Here is a 19,721-nt window from a genome sequence, read left to right on the forward strand (position 1 = left end):
ATGACCTAACCTCATGCTCATCTTATCATCCTCCACTGGTGCCCCGCCAGCGTAAACCGTTAGCGCAGGCGGGTGCACCAATCCATTATAATAAGCCATTTATTCTGAAATTTACAAATGTTTTTTATTTTTTAACTATAGTATACAAATTCTTTTTTTTTTTATAATATGTCTCTAATTTCAGTGTGCCTTTTGGCATAGCCCTCCTCCATCCACTTGCACCAATCCATTATCATCCATAAAAAACACTACAGTTGACATTTAACAATCACAAAGTCCTGCCACTTTCACTCGAAACAATGATGTGAAAGTAGTGATTAGTAATTATATCTCAAACAATTAGCGGCTATGTTTTGGCAGCGCGGCGTCGTGGCGTGGTATAATCAGCACTGCCTTTATGTAGGTCGCGGCCAGGGTTGACACACTCATTTTAGGCAGCGCCGGCACTAAATTGCAAAAGAGGCGTGCGTGTGTATCCACATTTTCACACCCTTCCACATCGATCCCCCGTCCAATTCAAACGGGAATCGAAATTACGAGTGCATGAGCCGAGGTTAGAATCCTTATTGGTGCCCTCAGACTAAAATCGCATCCGTCACGCGGGAGTTGGGCTTCAAGTCCTTCCGCAGGTTTGGAATGCCATCTGCACTATCGTCCGGTGAAGCTGTAAAGGCCAGCTGCGGCCAACAGCATTAGATTAGTCTGAAATAGAAGGACCGAATGGATCGAATAGGACCTAACGCAGTAGTTTAGGCTGCGCCTCAACTAATTAGCCTTGGAAGCGTGCGCGTGCATGTACACGTTTCGTCAATAAATCGCCCTAACAACGAGATGGGGTCTGCCCTATACAATCTGCAGGGCGGGCCAACGCCGCTGGAGTCGCTGTAGTAGCTACCGTGTCTTCGCAACTCCGGCATTGGCGTTAAATACGGTATACTCTGGCAGTGGAGGACGATAGGATGAGCATGACGATCCACACGTTTCCTCAATAGATCGCCCTAACAACGAGATGGGGCCTGCCCTATACCATCTGCAGGGCGGGCCAACGCCGCTGGAGTCGCGGTAGAAGCTACCGTGTCGTCGCAACTCCGACATTGGCGTTAAATACGGTATACTCTGGCAGTGGAGGACGATAGGATGAGCATGACGATCCACACGTTTCCTCAATAGATCGCCCTAACAACGAGATGGGACCTGCCCTATACCATCTGCAGGGCGGGCCAACGTCGCTGGAGTAGCGGTAGACGCTACCGTGTCCTTGCAACTCCAGCATTGGCGTTAAAGTGGAGGAACATAGGATGAGCATGACGTCAAGTCAGTTAGCTCATCGTGGAAAATTTACGAGGAATTAACTAAGATCTATGAGGCTTACGTGGAGATCGACCTGACGTAGTACATAGATAGCAATGGGGTTATTAATCCCCTATACTGACAATCCTTTCCTCCCTTTATAATTAAAATGTATAAAACTTAATATTGCTACTTTTTATGGTTTTGTTATCCGTGTGTCTATTATTATGACATGACGGTCTCGGTGGTTTAGCGGTTGAGCACACTGCTTTATTTGCGATGATAGTGTGGTATATTGGTAGCAATGCTGTCACTACTCCCTAGTTAAGTCTACCTCTTAACTACTAACATTCTACCGTGACACTGGCGGAATCATGTGTTAAAATCTTTTATATTCTGTGGAAAAATCTTCTATAGTCCGTCACGGTCAGAGGGGTGTCGAGAGGGTGTGTGGGATTGTCACCCATTCATCACGAGCGCCATTGCCGGAGTGGCGAGGTCGCGTTGGCACCACGATAACGTGACAACCCTAGTCCAAAGAGGTTGACGGTACACTCAACTTTCTGGAGATTTGCTTGGCTTTCATATTTTTAGATTCGCAGTCGGCTACACACAAATTGTGTAAGTGCCTAATAAAACACAAGCACGCCACTTATTTCATTTGACACTATTTTCTCCGCGACTTTGTCTGCACACTTTCCTACCGTATTTCACCTCCTCCAAATTCAAATTAAAATTCAAAAATCATTTATACGCGTAGGACATTTTAGCCGGTTATGAATATCAAATTTTTATATTATATTTTTGTACCTAACGTCGTTCCAGAACATTTAAGAGATCCGCCTTTATGATACAATCAAATCAATATATGTTCTATATCTTGTCAACAAACGGTTATACATTGTGCATCTTAAATAAATAAATAAAGTATTTAAAAATCTCCCAACAAATTAAACCACATAAAAATACCTCAAAAATCTAAATCATCCTGAGCAAATAGGAATGCAGACTCCGGTCTGCAAAAATAAAAAGGTGAATCTAAACTGTGCGCACTACTACAAAAAAACCTATAGATACTTACTACTCAGATCCTAATACAAATATTGGTCGTATTTTACAATAGTTTGGTTCAAATGTTTGGTGTGTAACATTTTATGAACCCGTGGCCAATGTTAATGACAACTCCATTAGTTGCCTATAAAAAGTTTGCAGGTTATTTGCGATAATGCAATTCTGAAGACGCTGAGAGAGTGGTCTAGTAACTTATTTATACCAAAATAATACGACAGCAGAAAAAATAACCTTATCATTTGTATTCCTGATTTCATTCTGAATTGATATTTCTTTAACTGAGTGGTGAAGAAAATTCCTGCGAATTTTCTGCGAAGCCGCGGTAGTTTTCCAGCCACATCGAATTAGGGAGCAAATGTGTGTCCCTAGCTTTGAACTCAGGATCTTTTATATGGCAGTTTACTAACTACTAAGCCAGCACGGTCTCTAATTTTGTCAGTGAAACAAACGAACACAACATGTTTCGTACTATTCTTATTCTAATGCTTTTTATGCTTTTTGAAGCAGCTGGCCTTTACGGTTTCACAGAACGATACCTTTCGTGCTAACTTTAAAATAGTGTTTTTGTGGAACGGATCTATGAAGGGAGGAAGGGTGTATAACAAAATTTGAGCGACGTAATGAAATGATTGTCACCTAAGGTTTGGACTTGTAATTTCTTGCCGGAGAACAGCTTTCAACGTTGAATTCCAAGCACAGTTCTGTTAAATTACTACTGTCGGGTTGACCTCTAAGCATTTCTCCTGGAAACCATTGTGATAAATTACTGGTAAATTTGCCACGATGGGCTAACTGACCTGACCGAACCCACTCTGTGGAGGATAATCATTTTATCATCCTCCACTGATGGCCGGCCAGCGTAAACCACAAACGCAAGATTTCGCGGTTCCCCTGGAAAACATCATAATAAATCCCAGGAGAATTTGCCACGATGGGCTAACTGACCTGACCTTATGTTCATCTTATCATCCTCCACTGATGGCCGGCCAGCGTAAACCATTAACGCAAGATTTCGCGGTTCCCCTGGAAAACATCATGACAAATCCTAGGAGAATTTGCCACGATTGGCTAACTGACCTGACCTTATGTTCATCTTATCATCCTCCACTGATGGCCGGCCAGCGTAAACCATTAACGCAAGATTTCGCGGTTCCTCTGGAAAACATCATGACAAATCCTAGGAGAATTTGCCACGATTGGCTAACTGACCTGACCTTATGTTCATCTTATCATCCTCCACTGATGGCCGGCCAGCGTAAACCATTAACGCAAGATTTCGCGGTTCCCCTGGAAAACATCATGACAAATCCTAGGAGAATTTGCCACGATGGGCTAACTGACCTGACCTTATGTTCATCTTATCATCCTCCACTGATGGCCGGCCAGCGTAACCATTAACGCAGGATTTCGCGGTTCCCCTGGAAAACATCATGATAAATCCCAGGAGAATTTGCCACGATGGGCTAACTAACCTGACCTTACGTTCATCTTATCATCCTCCACTGGTGCCCCGATAGCATAAACCTTTAGTGCACCGTAGTGCAGGCGGGTGAACCATTACTTCACCATCCCTTCATAACATAGTATAAAACAAAGTTGCTGTCGCTGCCTGTCCGTCCCTATGTAGGCTTAAATCTTTAAAACTAAGCAACGGATTTTGAAGCGGTTTTTTTTAAATAGAGAAACTAAATTTGTTTCACGTAATGAAATGAATGTCCACCAACGTTTGGACAGGAAACATGTAATTTCTTGCCAGAGAAATGAAATGAAATGATATTTATTCAGTAGAAGAAAAAACTAAAACACACATTAAACAAACAAAAAAAAAGAATAGCAAACAGTGCGACAATTACAAAAAAAAAAGTACACAAATTAATTGTGTGCGCATATGTGTGCATGTGTATGTCTGTCGAAGCATCTACTAAATAGGTCCGTGCTCAGCATAATGCTGCAGCGGCTGGAGCGCTGCAACGCTGTTTTTCAGCACAAGACCTGGGGTGGTGTATTGCCTTGTTGTACACGATTTATGATATGGTTGAAGAATGATATAGTAAGAACAGTTTCCAACGTTGAATTCCGAGCACAGTTCCGTTAAATATGCGATAATATGCGATTACTCGATTAGGTGAACATGATTCACCAGCGAAACGTGCGAGTCGTGGTGATACCAAACAATGGCGCACTGTGTATGTATTAATTCTCACGTACATACGATAATTTGTATATACTATTAGTAAAGAATAATACAATCGTGGTCTTCAAACACGGCTTCAACTGACTGCCGCTCCGCTATTGCGTATACTCATCTATACATATAAATAAAATTGGAGTGTCTGTTTGTAATATTATAGTAACCCTTTTTACTACACGCATATGAATATAGATATGGTACAGATACCAAAATAACATTTTTTCAATTTTTGTCTGCCTCTCTGTCTGTATGTTCCGGCTTCTCTCTGAAATGGCTGGACCGATTTTGACGGGACTTTTTTGGCAAGCAGATGTAATAAGGAGTAGCTTGGCTACTTTATTTAAATTCCACGCGGACGAAGTCGCGGGAACAGCTAGTATACTATACAATAAAAGAAATTATAAATAAATACTTGTCAATCCATAAATAACCATTTCAATGACTAATACATATTAAATATCACAACAACACTCAAAATAACTAATGTAATGGAATATAAATGAATGTATTAGTAATTGTAATTATTTAGCCATTAGTGCAACGATTGTTACAAATGAATCATCATAAGCAAAAACTTTGTAGGGCTACAAAAACGCACGAAAATTGCGCACACTTATCTATACTATATATATCATTACATAGTATAAAACAAAGTCGCTATCGCTGTCTGTCCGTCCCTATGTATGCTTAAATATTTCAAACTACGCAACGGATTCTAAAGAATTTTTTTAATAGATAGAATGATTCAAGAGGAAGGTTTATATGTATAATGCATGTACACACGGGCGAAGCCGGGGCGAGTAGCTAGTATATATAATATTATAAAGCCGTAGAGTTTGTTTGAACGAGTTAATCTCAGGAACTATTGATTCAAATTGAAAAATTATTTTTGTGTTGGATAGTCCATTTGTCGAAGACTTTAAGCTTATATAATATCAAGCTAAAACCAATAGGAGCGGAGTTGCAATGAAAAACATAGAAATGGTGGAGAAATGAAACGCAGACGAAGTAGCGCGGGCCAGCTAGTAGTTTATATAAAGAAGGAGCGGAGAATATAGCATTCTTGTTTTTTTTAATTATGCATAACAAATATATTAAATCAATAAAAAACTATTAAACACTACCATTTTAGGAATTACTGGTCATCTGCACCCCCCTATGGAGATAAAGGTTGGGGCCTCGGGGCGAACCCCTTTGCCCCGGCATCGACTTCGGGGGCAACAACCAACAACCACAGGGGGCTTTATTGAAGCCTCTTTCGACGAGTATAAATTAAAATAACTTAACCTAACTTACAGGGGCGAAAGTGGATGTTAGTAATGTGGACTGATGGTCTTATTGCTAGCAATGTCTGGTTGACCTGGAAACAATCTTGAGAAATTTTTGGTGAATTTGTCACGATTCATATGTATGTTAGTCTATAAGGTATCTAAATATATATAACTCAAAGGTGACTGTCCGTCTGGTATTTGCCACACCTATCAAACAAATTTACAATCTATTACAATTATCTTAGGCACTAATATCTAAATATTATATAACTCAAATGTGAATAACTCAAATGTGACTGACTGACATAGTGATCTATCAACGCACAGCCCAAACCACTGGACGGATCGGGCTGAAATTTGGCATGCAGGTAGATGTCCTATCGTAAGCATCCGCTAAGAAAGGATTTTGATTAATTCTACCCCCAAGGGGATAAAATAGGGGATGACAATTTGTATGAAACTTTGTCAATTTTAAACCGATCGGACTGAGATTTTGCATGCATAAAGCTACTATGACGTATGCATTCCCTAAAAAAGGATTTTGATAAATTACACCCTTAAAGGGATAAATGAACGCTAGCGCCGCGAGCAAAAGCTAGTTTATAATATGGGACTAGTAGCCTGAAATAAATAAAAAATAAAATAGTCTGCATTACAAACAACACCCTCTCCCTACCAATTAATTTCGCTATAATCCTCATACCAACAAAACACCGATCCGTGTACTGTGTCATCATCAACGTCATCTGGCACACTCATCAATCTCAATCACGAGCTATATTTAAAACAAATGTGAATTAACACACAAATCTATTATTAGTTATTATTATTTACATTACATCTATTTATACATTGTTTGAATCTTGCGGGCATAAGGGTCCGCCCACGCGGGATGACGAGCCGGCCGGCGCGGTGTGCAACCGTGCAAATACACGCCGCCAGTTTAAAAGTGGTATGAAATGTCGCGACACAGTTTTGTTTTTATACAATACTAGCTACTCGCCGCGGCTCCGCACGGGTGTACATGTATTATATATATAAACCTTTCTCTTGAACTGCTTACCTTAGCATGTTTATATATTAAACAATTATACATATTCGTTAAAGAACAACCAAAATATTTTCCTCTAAAACAGACAATGATGAATAAATCAGTACGCGACAGCCATACAAGTAAAATAAAAGTACCTACAATAAAACTATCCATAACTAAAAAGAGTCCATTTTGTATGGCGATACAAATATTTAATAAGCTTCCTGACGATATAAGAACTCTCTCTGGAATATTATTTAAAAGAAAACTGCATGAATGGTTAGTTTCCAAGTGTTTTTACTGAATTAAAGAGTTTTTGGAATATTAAAATAATAAATTGTTCCTCATGACATTTAGATTTATATACAAATTGACATATACCTACATACAATAATTCATAATTATATAAATAATCGATAATTTAATTAACTAAAGATTTGTACGCTTGATATAAGCAGATTTTGCAAGGGCCATGTTTTTGTATAACATCATATATGTATGTACCCAAAATCTATTGCAAATAATTTTTTTATTATTATTATTATATTAGTTTATCATCATATTATATATATTTTTATTACAATTTTAGGTTCTTTTGTACAATTAGGATGTTTTTAAAATATAGATGATTTTTTTTTCCTATTGTTATTATTATTAGTCTATCAAAAGAAACACTTCAGAATCCGTTTCGTAATTTTAAAGATTTAAGCGTACATAGGGACAGACAGCGACAGCGACTTTATTTTATACTATATAACTAGCTTAGACATACCCGCGATTTCAGCCGTTTGAAATTTATAGCCTGATGAATAAGCTACAATATACTACTGTATAGTTTCATCAAAATCAATTACACCTTTCCTCCCGCATACAGTTAGATTGTGGAATGAACTACCTGCCGAGGTTTCCTCACGAGACTACAGCATGGGGTTTTTCATGATGGGTATATTAAGGTTTCTTAAGCTGTGGATGGGAGGGATGACGAGCCGGCTGCGCGGTGTGCAACCGTGCAAACACACGCCAGTTTAAAAATGGTATGAAATGTCGCGACACAGTTTTGTTTTTATACAATACTAGTTACTCGGCCCGGCTTCGCACGGGTGTACCTGTATTACATATATAAACCTTCCCATAGAATCACTATTAACTAACTACGCAACGGATTTTGAAGCGGATTTTTTTAATAGAAGATTATTAATAGTCTATTAAAAAAAACCACTTCAAAATCCGTTTCGTAGTTTTAAAGATTTAAGCGTACATAGGGACAGACAGCGACAGTAACTTTATTACTGTTTTTATACATTACTAATTACTCGGCCCGGCTCCGCACGGGTGTACATGTATTATATATATAAACCTTCCCATAGAATCACACTATATCTATTGAAAAAACCGCTTCAAAATCCGTTGCGTAGTTTTAAAGATTTAAACATACATAGAGACAGCGACAGGGACTTTATTTCATACTATGTAACTAGCTACTCGCCGCAGCTTCGCTCGGGCGTACATGTATTATACATATAAACCTTCCTCTTGAATCACTCTATATGTATTGCTAAAAACTGTATTAAAATCTAGTTTAAAAGGTAAACCTTCTAACCGAAGAGACGGATTGAAAGATACTTATTTTTATACTATGTAAATGTCATCCAATTTCAAATGCACAGAAGGTCAAATATCAAAACATATAGACGGCGTGACCCGGCCATTGGGGTCCCTAAAATACGCTATCAAGCAATAAATAGGTTTATTAAATTGCGAGAAGAGCACATTTTCGTGTGTATTCATATGATAATAGATAAATAAGAACCTCATACCTATTACGTTATCTATGCCATTTTTAACATGGGGTAAAAAGGAATGTCTTATCAGCGAGATACGAACTCTGTGACAGCTTCAATGTCACGTCAAAAACCATAAACACGAGTGCAAAGATAAGACAAAGTGATAGTAAAATACAGAACTCTTAAATCACTATGGAACTATTTTCTTCTTGTTTTTTTTTTAATTTAATTTTTATACATTGACTCGTAATTTTGATTTTACTTGACTTTACTCTTTTGACGGACTCGTTGGTCTAGCGGTTTAGCTTTACTTCCGATGGTCGCGGGTTCGATACCTCGGACGGTACAATCATACGTATTCATGAGTTATGCTTGTTTGTCTCGGTGTTTTCTATAGAATAATAATAATAATATCTCAGGATAATTCGAACAGCGCCAACTAATCCAACGCTAAGCAGAGTATTTATAACCATCAACTTCGACAAATATATTATCATGAAATACTAATTGCAAAACTCATTAAACCCAATTCACTGGTTATGCAGTTAAATTGCTAATTCAACGAAAAACAGCCGCCGCATGCACACAATAGCTGTCTTTACACGTATGCTGTTTTACGCGCGATTCGTCTTTGAGGCAGCAAAGAATGACCCAACATGCTGCCCACCTTCATGAAGGAGGACTTCCGGCCGAAGGGGATGGTCTATCGGCGCTACCGGGGCAGATCGCCGTCGACAGTGCCGTGACCGTAGAGACAATTAGAATTTATATTTTACTAGCTGTACCTGCGACTTCGTATGCGTGGAATTTAACTTTATTTTCTAAAATAAAAATAGCCTAAGTTACTCCTTATTACCTTAGCTACCTGCCAAAAAAAGTCTCCTCAAAAACGGTCCAGCCATTTCAGAGATTAGCCGGAACAAACAGACAGACAGACAAAAATTGTAGAAAATGTTATTGTGATGTATATATACCGTATTTATATTCATATACATGTAGTAAAAACGGTTATTTCAATATTAAAAACAGACACTCAGATTATGTTTTTGCTCCATAGTCAAATTTCTACACTAAAAGAGCAACACACAAGTTTCTTGCTTATTCTTCTTGTGATGAGACAGCTTTCCGAATAAGCGGTAGATTTAAAAAATATGTTGACTATTCAAAAGTGCTTAAATTAAGAAATAGAAATAGAAATAGAAATAGAAATAATCTTTATTCAAATAAACTCATTACAAGCACTTTTGAATAGTCATATTTTGATTCTACCACTCATTCGGAATGCATCGAAGAAGAAAGAAGGAGTCATCACAAGAAGAATGAGCAAGAAACTTGTGTGTTGCTCTTTTTAATAGATGTTTTTTTTTATATAAATAATTACAGTATAACAAGTAAGAGGCATGCGATAATCAACATAGAAGTCGCTACGCACTCATTATTAATGTAATCAGATAATATTGTCAGTGCTATGGATTTAAAGTTTTTCTATAAAAACATTATTATCGTTAACGAATTCTTCAATTTTATAGTAAGCTTTTTTGCAAAGGAACTGTTTTATTTGACATTTAAATCTTTTTTCTGGCAGATTTATAACATACTCTGGTATTTTATTGTAAAACCTTACGCAATTGCCATAAAACGAATGACTAACTTTAGCCAAACGACATTTAGGTAAAATCAGTTTGTTATTGTTACGTAAGCTTTTATTAGTGCAATCACTAACTCTTTTGAATCTGTCTATATTCCTTCTGGCATAGATGATATTTAAGTTTATTTGAATAAATGATTTTCTATTCTACAACACATATGACTATGGAGCAAAATGATAATTAAATAATAAATTTTAAAACGTGTCTTTGAAAAATAAAATGTATGGAATATATTTTTAAAGTAAAATAAATGCGTGGCTAAAACCACGCGCGAAAGAGTGAAGACGAAAAATAGTAGAATGCAATTATTCACGATTACCCGCGCTAAATCGAAGAAGAAAGAAGGAAGAAAGTGAAGAAGAAAGAAGGTGTCGTTAAAGGCAGATAAATAATAAATTTTGAAATAGCATCTTATAATATATGTAGACATCTAGTATACATATATTATTATACATTTAAAGCAGTCAAAAAAAATAAATATAGAAAAACTACTTAATGCTTACTTATTCAATGACGAACTTATTGAATGACGAGCGTGCATAGAAATAGTTGTTCACGCACGGGATTTTCATTTAATGTTAGACATAGACACAACTATATAAATATACATTGTAAATAAACGAGCTAAAAAAGTAATTCAATTGAGTTTCTTGGCAGTTCTTCTCAATTGGATCTATATACTGAACTGGATGGTAGGGAAAAATTATAATATAAAAAATTTTACGTTCATAAGCGAGTAAAATGTCCTACATGAATAAATGATTTTTGAATTTACTATACGTTGTGCCATACTCGGGGACAGACTTTTTGGTATTTTGAGCGTGAGAGAACGTAACGTGTAAAGGCACCTAATGTTATGCTACGTACATAATTCGGGGTAATGCACTCGTCATGGTGACTGTACCGTCTGTCAGACCAGTTTTTATTCGCATTTCAACTACCGAATTGTTGTCCATTTTGGGCCGACTGACAAAAGGCACATCAATCAAATCGACAGTATTCTAACCGATTTAAAAAAAGAATATATTTTACGTAAATGGAAAATTAAATTGACGGGTCATCTGACTAACTGACATATAAAACACAAGTAATGCCAGCCTCGGTAGTCTAGAGGTTAAGCATACCGCCTCAATTCAGATTGTCGCGGGTTCGATTCCTCACACGGTACAACCATTTGTATTTATTAGTATAATTGTATTGCTCTGGGTGTTTTCTATATGTATTATGTATTTATTTAAAAAGTAATTTGTATCAGTAGTTTAGTTCCCATAACATAAGCTCTGTTTAGCGTGGGTCTAGATCGCTGGATGGATATCTTATAATAAGTAGCTCAGACAAAACTAGCCTAAGTTACTTTATTTTAATTAAAAAAAAGACTAAATTCCACCTGTTTTAAACTTGACGCGGTCATTATTTATACGTATAATTACAGTTTACCCGTGATCATGGTGGTTGAAACACTACCGAAATATCGGGAACTCAGCAAATAAATATAAAACGTGGTAAGATCCCGTGATTTTTACTAATTATACGTATAAGATACGTGATTTTTACTAATTATCGGTCAGTTTCGTCTTTTAAACATCATTTTAAAAAATATTTACTTAAAGTACAAAAATCTTAAACGTGGCAGATAAATACAGTAGTCATATATACATATACATATATATATTGATTAAATAAATAAATATATTCAAGCTATATTATATTACACAAAAGTCTTTCTATCAACACTTTTTTATCCTTATATATTTTTCTTCTATTTATCACACATACTTATAATTCATCCATTTAACTGATTCTTCATTTTAGATATTTAAATTCATCACGAATGCTATTTCTTTTTTTCAAGTGGCTCCACTGAAAATCAGCGCTGTAGTGACACGCTGCGGCACCGGCTGAGTGGAAGCCTTTTTTCAGCATAGACGATTATTAGTATTTAAGTTTTCTTTTTTACTCTGTACTCTTTTTTATGCTGAATAAATGATTATTATTATTATTATTATTAAATTGCACCTAACAGCCAGTCAGACATAAAATCGAATAAACATACACTTGACTAGTAATCGCAGCCGGTTTCCACCGCAACCCGAGCAGGTTCCATTGTTCCACCATATCAGTTAACACAATACCGTCCATTGGTCGGTGTATTGTTGTTACGATAAGTTCTGTGGCGACTTCAATTGCATGTTTTAGATAACGCGACACATACTTGTATGTTTGTCTTTATTACTAGTGACATACATCGTATTGCGTTCAGCATTGGGATGATATTGCTGATATTGCGAGCTGAGTTTCCTGTCAGTTTTTCTCATCTCGAAATCACTCCGAACTGACGGTAGATTTGACATATCATAGGAGTCTGTAATAGACCTACATGAATAAAGATATTTTGAATTGAATATTTCCAGTTTATCTTTTCACTTATCTGGTAAATTTCTTTTTTTTCTATACATACGAACAAGCGTTAAAGAGCACATAACACCCTGGTGTTTCAGACGTCTATAGGCTATGGTAACCGTTTACCATCAGATTGCCAGCATTGTTATAAAAAACCTGATACGTAAATTAGCAAAGTGATACAATAAGAGTACTGTTAAATGGTAGTAAAAATAACGACTGATTGCCATAGAAGAAAGAAGAAGAAGAAGGTTCTGTTTTGGTTCGGAACCTTAAAAAGAAAGGATAGAAAAATAGACAACGATACTTTTTATAAAAAAAAACAAACATTTTTTGTAAAAAAATCAAAAGCGAGCGAAGCCGCGGGTAAAAGCTAGTAATAACTAAACAAAATCAACTCTAAATTTACCATCAGTACAAAGGCTTTAAATAAATAAATAATTAAAGGCGACCAAAGGATGCTGTTCGGCGTATGCCTGAACTTTACAAAGAAAAGGATAGAAATACAGACAACAAAGTAATCAACCATTAACTGATAAAACAAACATTGTATACACATTACAAACATATTAACTGTTTAATAATATATAAACATGTTAATCAAACATAACAAGTTATTTATTAATACTAATTATATTTGAGTTTTACAAAATGATGTGGTTAGATACGCCGTATTCATACAATATCAAAACAATATACAGTAATAATAATATTGCTATATTGTTTCAAAATTGACTCTGTCATCTATACATATAAATAAAACTGGAGTGTCTGTTTGTAATATTGAAATAACCGTTTTTTACTACATGCATAAATACGGTATAGACACCAGAATAACATTTTTTACAATTTTTGTCTGTCTGTCTGTTTGTTGTCGGATAATCTCTCATATGGGTGGACCAATTTTGACGGGAATTTTATTGGCAGGTAGCTGATGTAATAAGGAATAATTTAGGCTAATTATATTACAGAAAAAAAAATTTTTTTTTCAGAAAAAAGTTAAATTCCATGCTGACGAAGTTGCAGGAACAGCTAGTCTATACTAACATTATAAAGCTGAAGAGTTTGTTTGAATGCGCTAATCTCAGGAACTACTGGTTCGTATTGAAAAATTATTTTCGTGTTGGATAGTCCATTTGTCGAGGAAGGCTTTAAGCTATATAACATTACGCTACGACCAATAGAAGCGAAGCATCAGTGATATATGTTGTCAAAACGGGGAAAAAATATATATGAGGGCTTCCGTTGCGTGCCCTGCGCGGAAGAAGTCGCGGGCTACACGCGGGCACAGCAAATTATTTACACGTATAATTAGTAAAAATCACAGGATCTTACCCCAGTTTTGTTTTCATTGAGTTCCCGATATTTCGGCAGTGTTTCATGACCAAGGTAAACAGTTCACCCGTCATCATGGGGCTTGAAACTCAATAAAACAAATAAATAAAACATAGTAAGATCCCGCAAATTTTACTAATTATACGTATACAACTCCTCTGATGGTGAATGGTTACCGTAGTCTATGGATGCCTAAAACACCAGGGATGTCACATCCGCGTTGCCGACCAACTTGTATTTAAGCACGACCACAGAACACTAACATAATCTCTTGATCTCGGATGACCCTGCACTTGTTAATGGTAGAATTACGAAATTTTTATCCAAAATATTAAAAAAAATACTATTGTAATGAAGACTAATATTCCTAATATTACGCAGAGAGCAATGGAGAGGGCTATGCTCGGAGTTTCTCTGCGCGATCGAATCAGAAATGAGGAGATCCGCAGAAGAACCAGAGCGATCGACACAGCCCGACGAATTGCGAAACTGAAGTGGCAATGGGCAGGGCACATAGCTCGTAGGACAGTTGGCCGCTGGGGTAGTAAAGTCCTCCAGGGGGGACCGCGGACCGGAAGACGCAGCGCGGGAAGGCCTCCAGCAAGGTGGACCGACGACTGGTCAAGACCGCTGGAAGTTGTTGGATGCGAGCAGACCGATCGTCGTGGAGATCTTTGTGGGAGGCCTTTGTTCAGCAGTGGACGTCTTTTGTGTTGAGATTAATGAATGAATGAAAATCTGCCTAATATTATAAACGCAAAATTTTATGAGTATGGATGGATAGAAGTTTGTTACTCTGTCATGCAAAAACTGCTGAGCGGATTTTGTACACTCGTGGAGTGGAGAAACTTCGAACTTTGGTGCTTCGCATGGGTGATCATCCATGGGGTCCAACACCGTCAAGCCTCTCTATGATTATAGATCCCCAAAACACACATAGGCTAAAGTCTATCATAAAAAAGGCAAACCAAGTCGCGGAAAACAGCTAGTATAGTATTAAAACACAATAAACGCTGTCTCTTAATCCATAATGGATGTCATTATATAGATAAAAAATCATTTGTTTACAAAATACAACAAACTGATATACCTACACAGTATAATCTTCAAAAAAATTATAAACCTATTTAATTAAAAAAATATCTTACATATTATTAGTTAAGTTACTGAAGATAATAATATTTTACACTAAATATAATCAAATTCAAGTTTTGCATTTCAAATATGGCTGAACAAAATAATATCTTAATTTAAAACTAGTTCCATAACAGTACATTCCTTGTCTTGGTTTGTCGTAAACTGTTTAGCAGTTGTGAACGAAGGACTACATATATATTAGGCTGGTAAATATAATTACATATTATAATACAGAAAACAGGTGGGATAATGACATAAGGGCAGTGACAGGACCAACATGGAGAAGGAAAACATTGGATAGAGGAACATGGAGTCTTTTGGAGGAGCCCTATGTCTTAGGACAAGCTGATGAACCTAGAGAGATAAATAATAAATAAATAAAACCAACTCTAACTTTATCATCAGCACAAAGGCTTTAAATAAAATAAAATAAAAATAAATAAATATAATTATGTAAACACAGTTTTTAGGAAGAAATAATACAATATTACATATAGTATAACAGCACAAGAAGAATGATAATGACATACATTTTTCTATATTAAATAATAGGAAAAAAACAGAAATAATATGTAAATATGTGCGTCATGTGCAATATTGTTGACTACTAGTGACTCTACCCTTATGTGTATTTTTGAGCACAGGTCTTTCGTGTTGCAGCGTCAGCTGGTGGGTTTCTAATGTCCACACTTGAAGAACATGATGTCTCTACTTAAGTAATTAATAACTATACCAGCTGAAAATCTACTTTCACTCAACAATTAGGATAAATAAGGAAATGTGGGGCATTTCCTTATTTATACCCTGAGATTAGCTGGAAGAGAATGCTATGTGGCATTAAGCTCGATCAACATTGTACAAAAGTTATTTTTTTTTAAAACATAAATAAGTAAGATAACTACTGTGTACTCATTTTCCTTTGTACTATGTACTATTTTTTTACTATGTACTCTTTGTTTAGATAAGTAAGATAAATACTGTGTACTTATTTTCTTTTGTACTATGTACTCTTTGTCTAAGGAAAAGATTACCAACTGCTGATATAGGTATTGATTCACTATTTCTGTGCATTGATTCACTTAGTCAAATACAGCGAGTTATCTTTTTCATAAATATTTAAAGGCATATATCAAATATGAATCATAGTTACACACATTCATTGTCAGTTAATATGAAGAATTAAGATTTATTTATTTTTAATTATAACGCACACAATATTAAAGGTAATATTAGGAGAAATATAGGACTTAACACCACGAAGCATTTTCTTCCAGTCAACCATAGTGCAGATTTTTTTTTTATTTTTATATATTGTATTTAGTCTCTTTATTGCATAGATTTATTGCAGATTCTATTTTTTTAATACCATGCTGCAATTTCTTTATACTTTTTTTTTTATTTTTATATATTGTATTTAGTCTTCTAGAGAATAATTATTCATTATATATTAAAATATTGATTATTTCACTATGAGTAGAAATTTGTTTAATTTATTTTATTGGTCTTAATAATAATAATATGTTATTATGAACAACAAATAATTGTAAAAATTAAATTTTCAGAAACATTTAAACCATTAAATCATAAATATTCAAACCTACTTTCTAATAGTAATTGTGTTTAATAATTTACAAAAACTATAGAAAGTTATGAGAAAACTCAATAGCTTAGAAAATAACATGATAGAAATGTTCATTCCTTTCAGTTCAATGCTAAAACGCTAAGCAGTTATTATACATTTGAGATCTTAATTAATTTCTCTAGTTTCTAAGTATATCACAGATAATATTTAGAATATAAATATCCAATTTACCAGCATTTAATTAGAAAATTTAATAAGCAAAATATTTTTTATTCTAATTACATATTTAATATGTTATATATAAATGTTAAATTGATTGTATGATAAAATAGTTATTAATGTTACATATATTTAGTTAATTTAATAAAAAAAAGATTTGCAACAAAATTTACTCCTATATTTTATTCAACTTTTATTTCTTTATACACAAAGTTTCGTTACTAAACCCTACAGATAGGTGTCAATCTAGAAATCTATATGTAGACTAGATGACTAAATGTCAATAAATATAAACTTTATAAATAGTTCGTGAAAAAGTGACATGAAGTGCAATCGTTTAGGTACTCACCTTGTTGTGTGGTAGCACTATGAAGGCTCCTCCGCCGGCTGACTCGACGATAATCGCCAGAAACTTAGGGTTCACGGCACAAAACGTAGAATCCCACGAACTTTTAGACACCCTTATACCCTCATAACACTGCTCCCTTTTGAGGGCTTGCCCGTAAACGTGGCGGAATTTTGAACTACGAACCACTCTAAACGACATCTGTAACGCGAAATTACCACACAGTTAACAACAAAACAATAAACATTACGTTTTATATGAGCAATTGCATATAACATAACCTATCATTCAATAATGACCTAAATTTTGACATAAAATACTTGGAATGAATACCAACTCACTTTTTTTATAAGAGGAAATTATGTTAATTATACAAGAGAACACAATGAAATCATTTGAAAATTGCTCAATAATTTATAGAAAATAAAATAGAGAGCTGCTAAGGATACAAGGGAGGACGGTTGGGAAAACGAGCGAACTCCATATTTGGTAATGCCTACGGCCGCTACATTTAACTGATTACAAACTGACGTCAAGCTATTTGGAATAAAATATTGCGATGCGATGCAATATTGAAAGAAAATGTGTAGAAGTTGTAATTATAAATTACAATATTTTTAATTTAAGTATTATATTTTTTAAGTTCATTATTTAAAATAATAATTTGTTTATTTAGAACGCACCTTGCCAACGTCAAAAACACAGTTGAGTTAAAGTGCGTTCGTATTTTATTATTATGTTTACAACGACAAGACTAGAAACAAATATTTATATTATGATCTTCTCTTTCAAATAAAAAAAAATTAAAACTCACTTTTGGCACTTGTAGACGGGTGTCTGGTTCTGATTTTCTTGTCGGAGTTTGGGAGTGATAACTGTGGCATCGTTCTCTTCCGACTCTTTTCGAAACTGGCGCTCTTGTTTTAGGACTAGTGAAACTATTATGTCTTTTTACTTCTTGCTGAAAAACAAAACTACCATTTAGTCAGTGGTCAAGAATTGTATATAAATGTGAAGAAGTGGTATACCCACTACTTACACAAACATTACAAAACTGCTTATAGAATAATATATAATGTATACTTATAGAATAATTTAAAAATCACTGAAATCCGTGTTTATTTATTCTCCATTCTAAGTTTCACGTGATTTCTAATTGGGTTATCCAGAAAATATTATCTATATTTTTAAATAGAAATATTAATTAAGCGGCAGAACGTAAGTACTTATGTAAATTAAATACGAACGATATTCTAAACTGAATAAGCTCAGTGTTCACAACCTGTATTTAGAGTTCTACTTAGTAATTTTCATTCGAAAAATACTGTGACTGATTTGGTCACCGTATTGGTTCTAAAATTAAGCGCAGTTTTGTCAATAATAACAACTTCAATAAATTTTATATACACCATTATAATTAATACAAAACTCACCATGTCGATATCCATGATTTTATCTGTGTAATTTTTAGGTCTCAAATGTAGCGATATTACTTTATATTTAAATAGCTAGTGTCCACTAAACATAACCTTAGTCTAAAGTAGGGTAGACGAAAACTTTTTTTAACTTTGCAGCCAGACAGTTAATTTACAAATAAAATGACGGATTTTTAAATAAAATTATACGAAAGCTACCAACTGTTAAACACTTAAATAAACTAAGAAAAGTTATATATTTTCTTTATATCTATAATATAATTAAATATTTATTGTAAGACCGCCAATTTCATTATTTAGTAGCTAGACAAATAATATGTTTATTGTGTATCCGAACGAAAATTTAGGTTATTGTTTAGTCTGTGGAGATCTGGAATGTTACCTTATTATTAATATTTACACTTTATTTGGTAATTTTTCGTATTTTGTAGAATATTTGTTATTTACAATTACGATAAAATAGTTTTGGCGTAGACTCTTTGTGTAAAAGACAACATTTTATTAAAAAGATTTATTTTAAACTTTGGGAATTGTAATATATCGTTTACATATTTATGTGATTTACATGACAGTTGACAATATCATAAAGTACTTATAGAATAAAATAATTGGTCATACAATTAATGTAAATGTAAGTAATAATGTAAAATTTTCTTAAGTACGTTGTTTCATACGACATACATTCTAGACGGTAATAAATAAATAATAATAGTACGTGTAATGTAAATGTGTACGGTGTAAAGAAAATTAACTATCAAAAAGTAATTCGTTGAACGATTTATATTTTCACATTAATTTTTTTTCGTATTCATTCATTTTTTTTTATGTGAAAGTTCCCAACATCAACTCCGGGGAAACAACAACCGGGTGACTGGATTTAAGCCTCTTAGGGCGTGATACTTAAAAAATCTGTCACGAATATAAATAAAGTAAACTTAACCTAACTTAAGAGGAGCCCGAAAATTCTTATTTATTTT

The 19,721-nt window shown here is 34.7% G+C and overlaps 1 protein-coding gene across 1 annotated transcript in view; it reads right to left on the reverse strand.

The window, feature by feature from the left end:
• Nucleotides 1-17,766, reverse strand: part of LOC131848853 (coronin-6) — a 31,148-nt gene extending 13,382 nt beyond the window's left edge. The window contains exons 1-2 of the mRNA XM_059198800.1: nt 17,650-17,766; nt 17,312-17,509 (exon numbers count right to left, since the gene is read on the reverse strand). Coding sequence (XP_059054783.1) covers nt 17,312-17,509 — 198 coding nt within the window. The 5' untranslated portion in view covers nt 17,650-17,766. The remainder of the gene's footprint in view (nt 1-17,311; nt 17,510-17,649) is intronic.
• Nucleotides 17,767-19,721: the final 1,955 nt, after the last annotated feature.

Source organism: Achroia grisella, unplaced genomic scaffold (assembly GCF_030625045.1).
Source record: "Achroia grisella isolate CSIRO2021 unplaced genomic scaffold, CSIRO_AGI_Agris_v1 utg598, whole genome shotgun sequence".
NCBI classification, from domain to species: Eukaryota; Metazoa; Arthropoda; class Insecta; order Lepidoptera; family Pyralidae; genus Achroia; species Achroia grisella.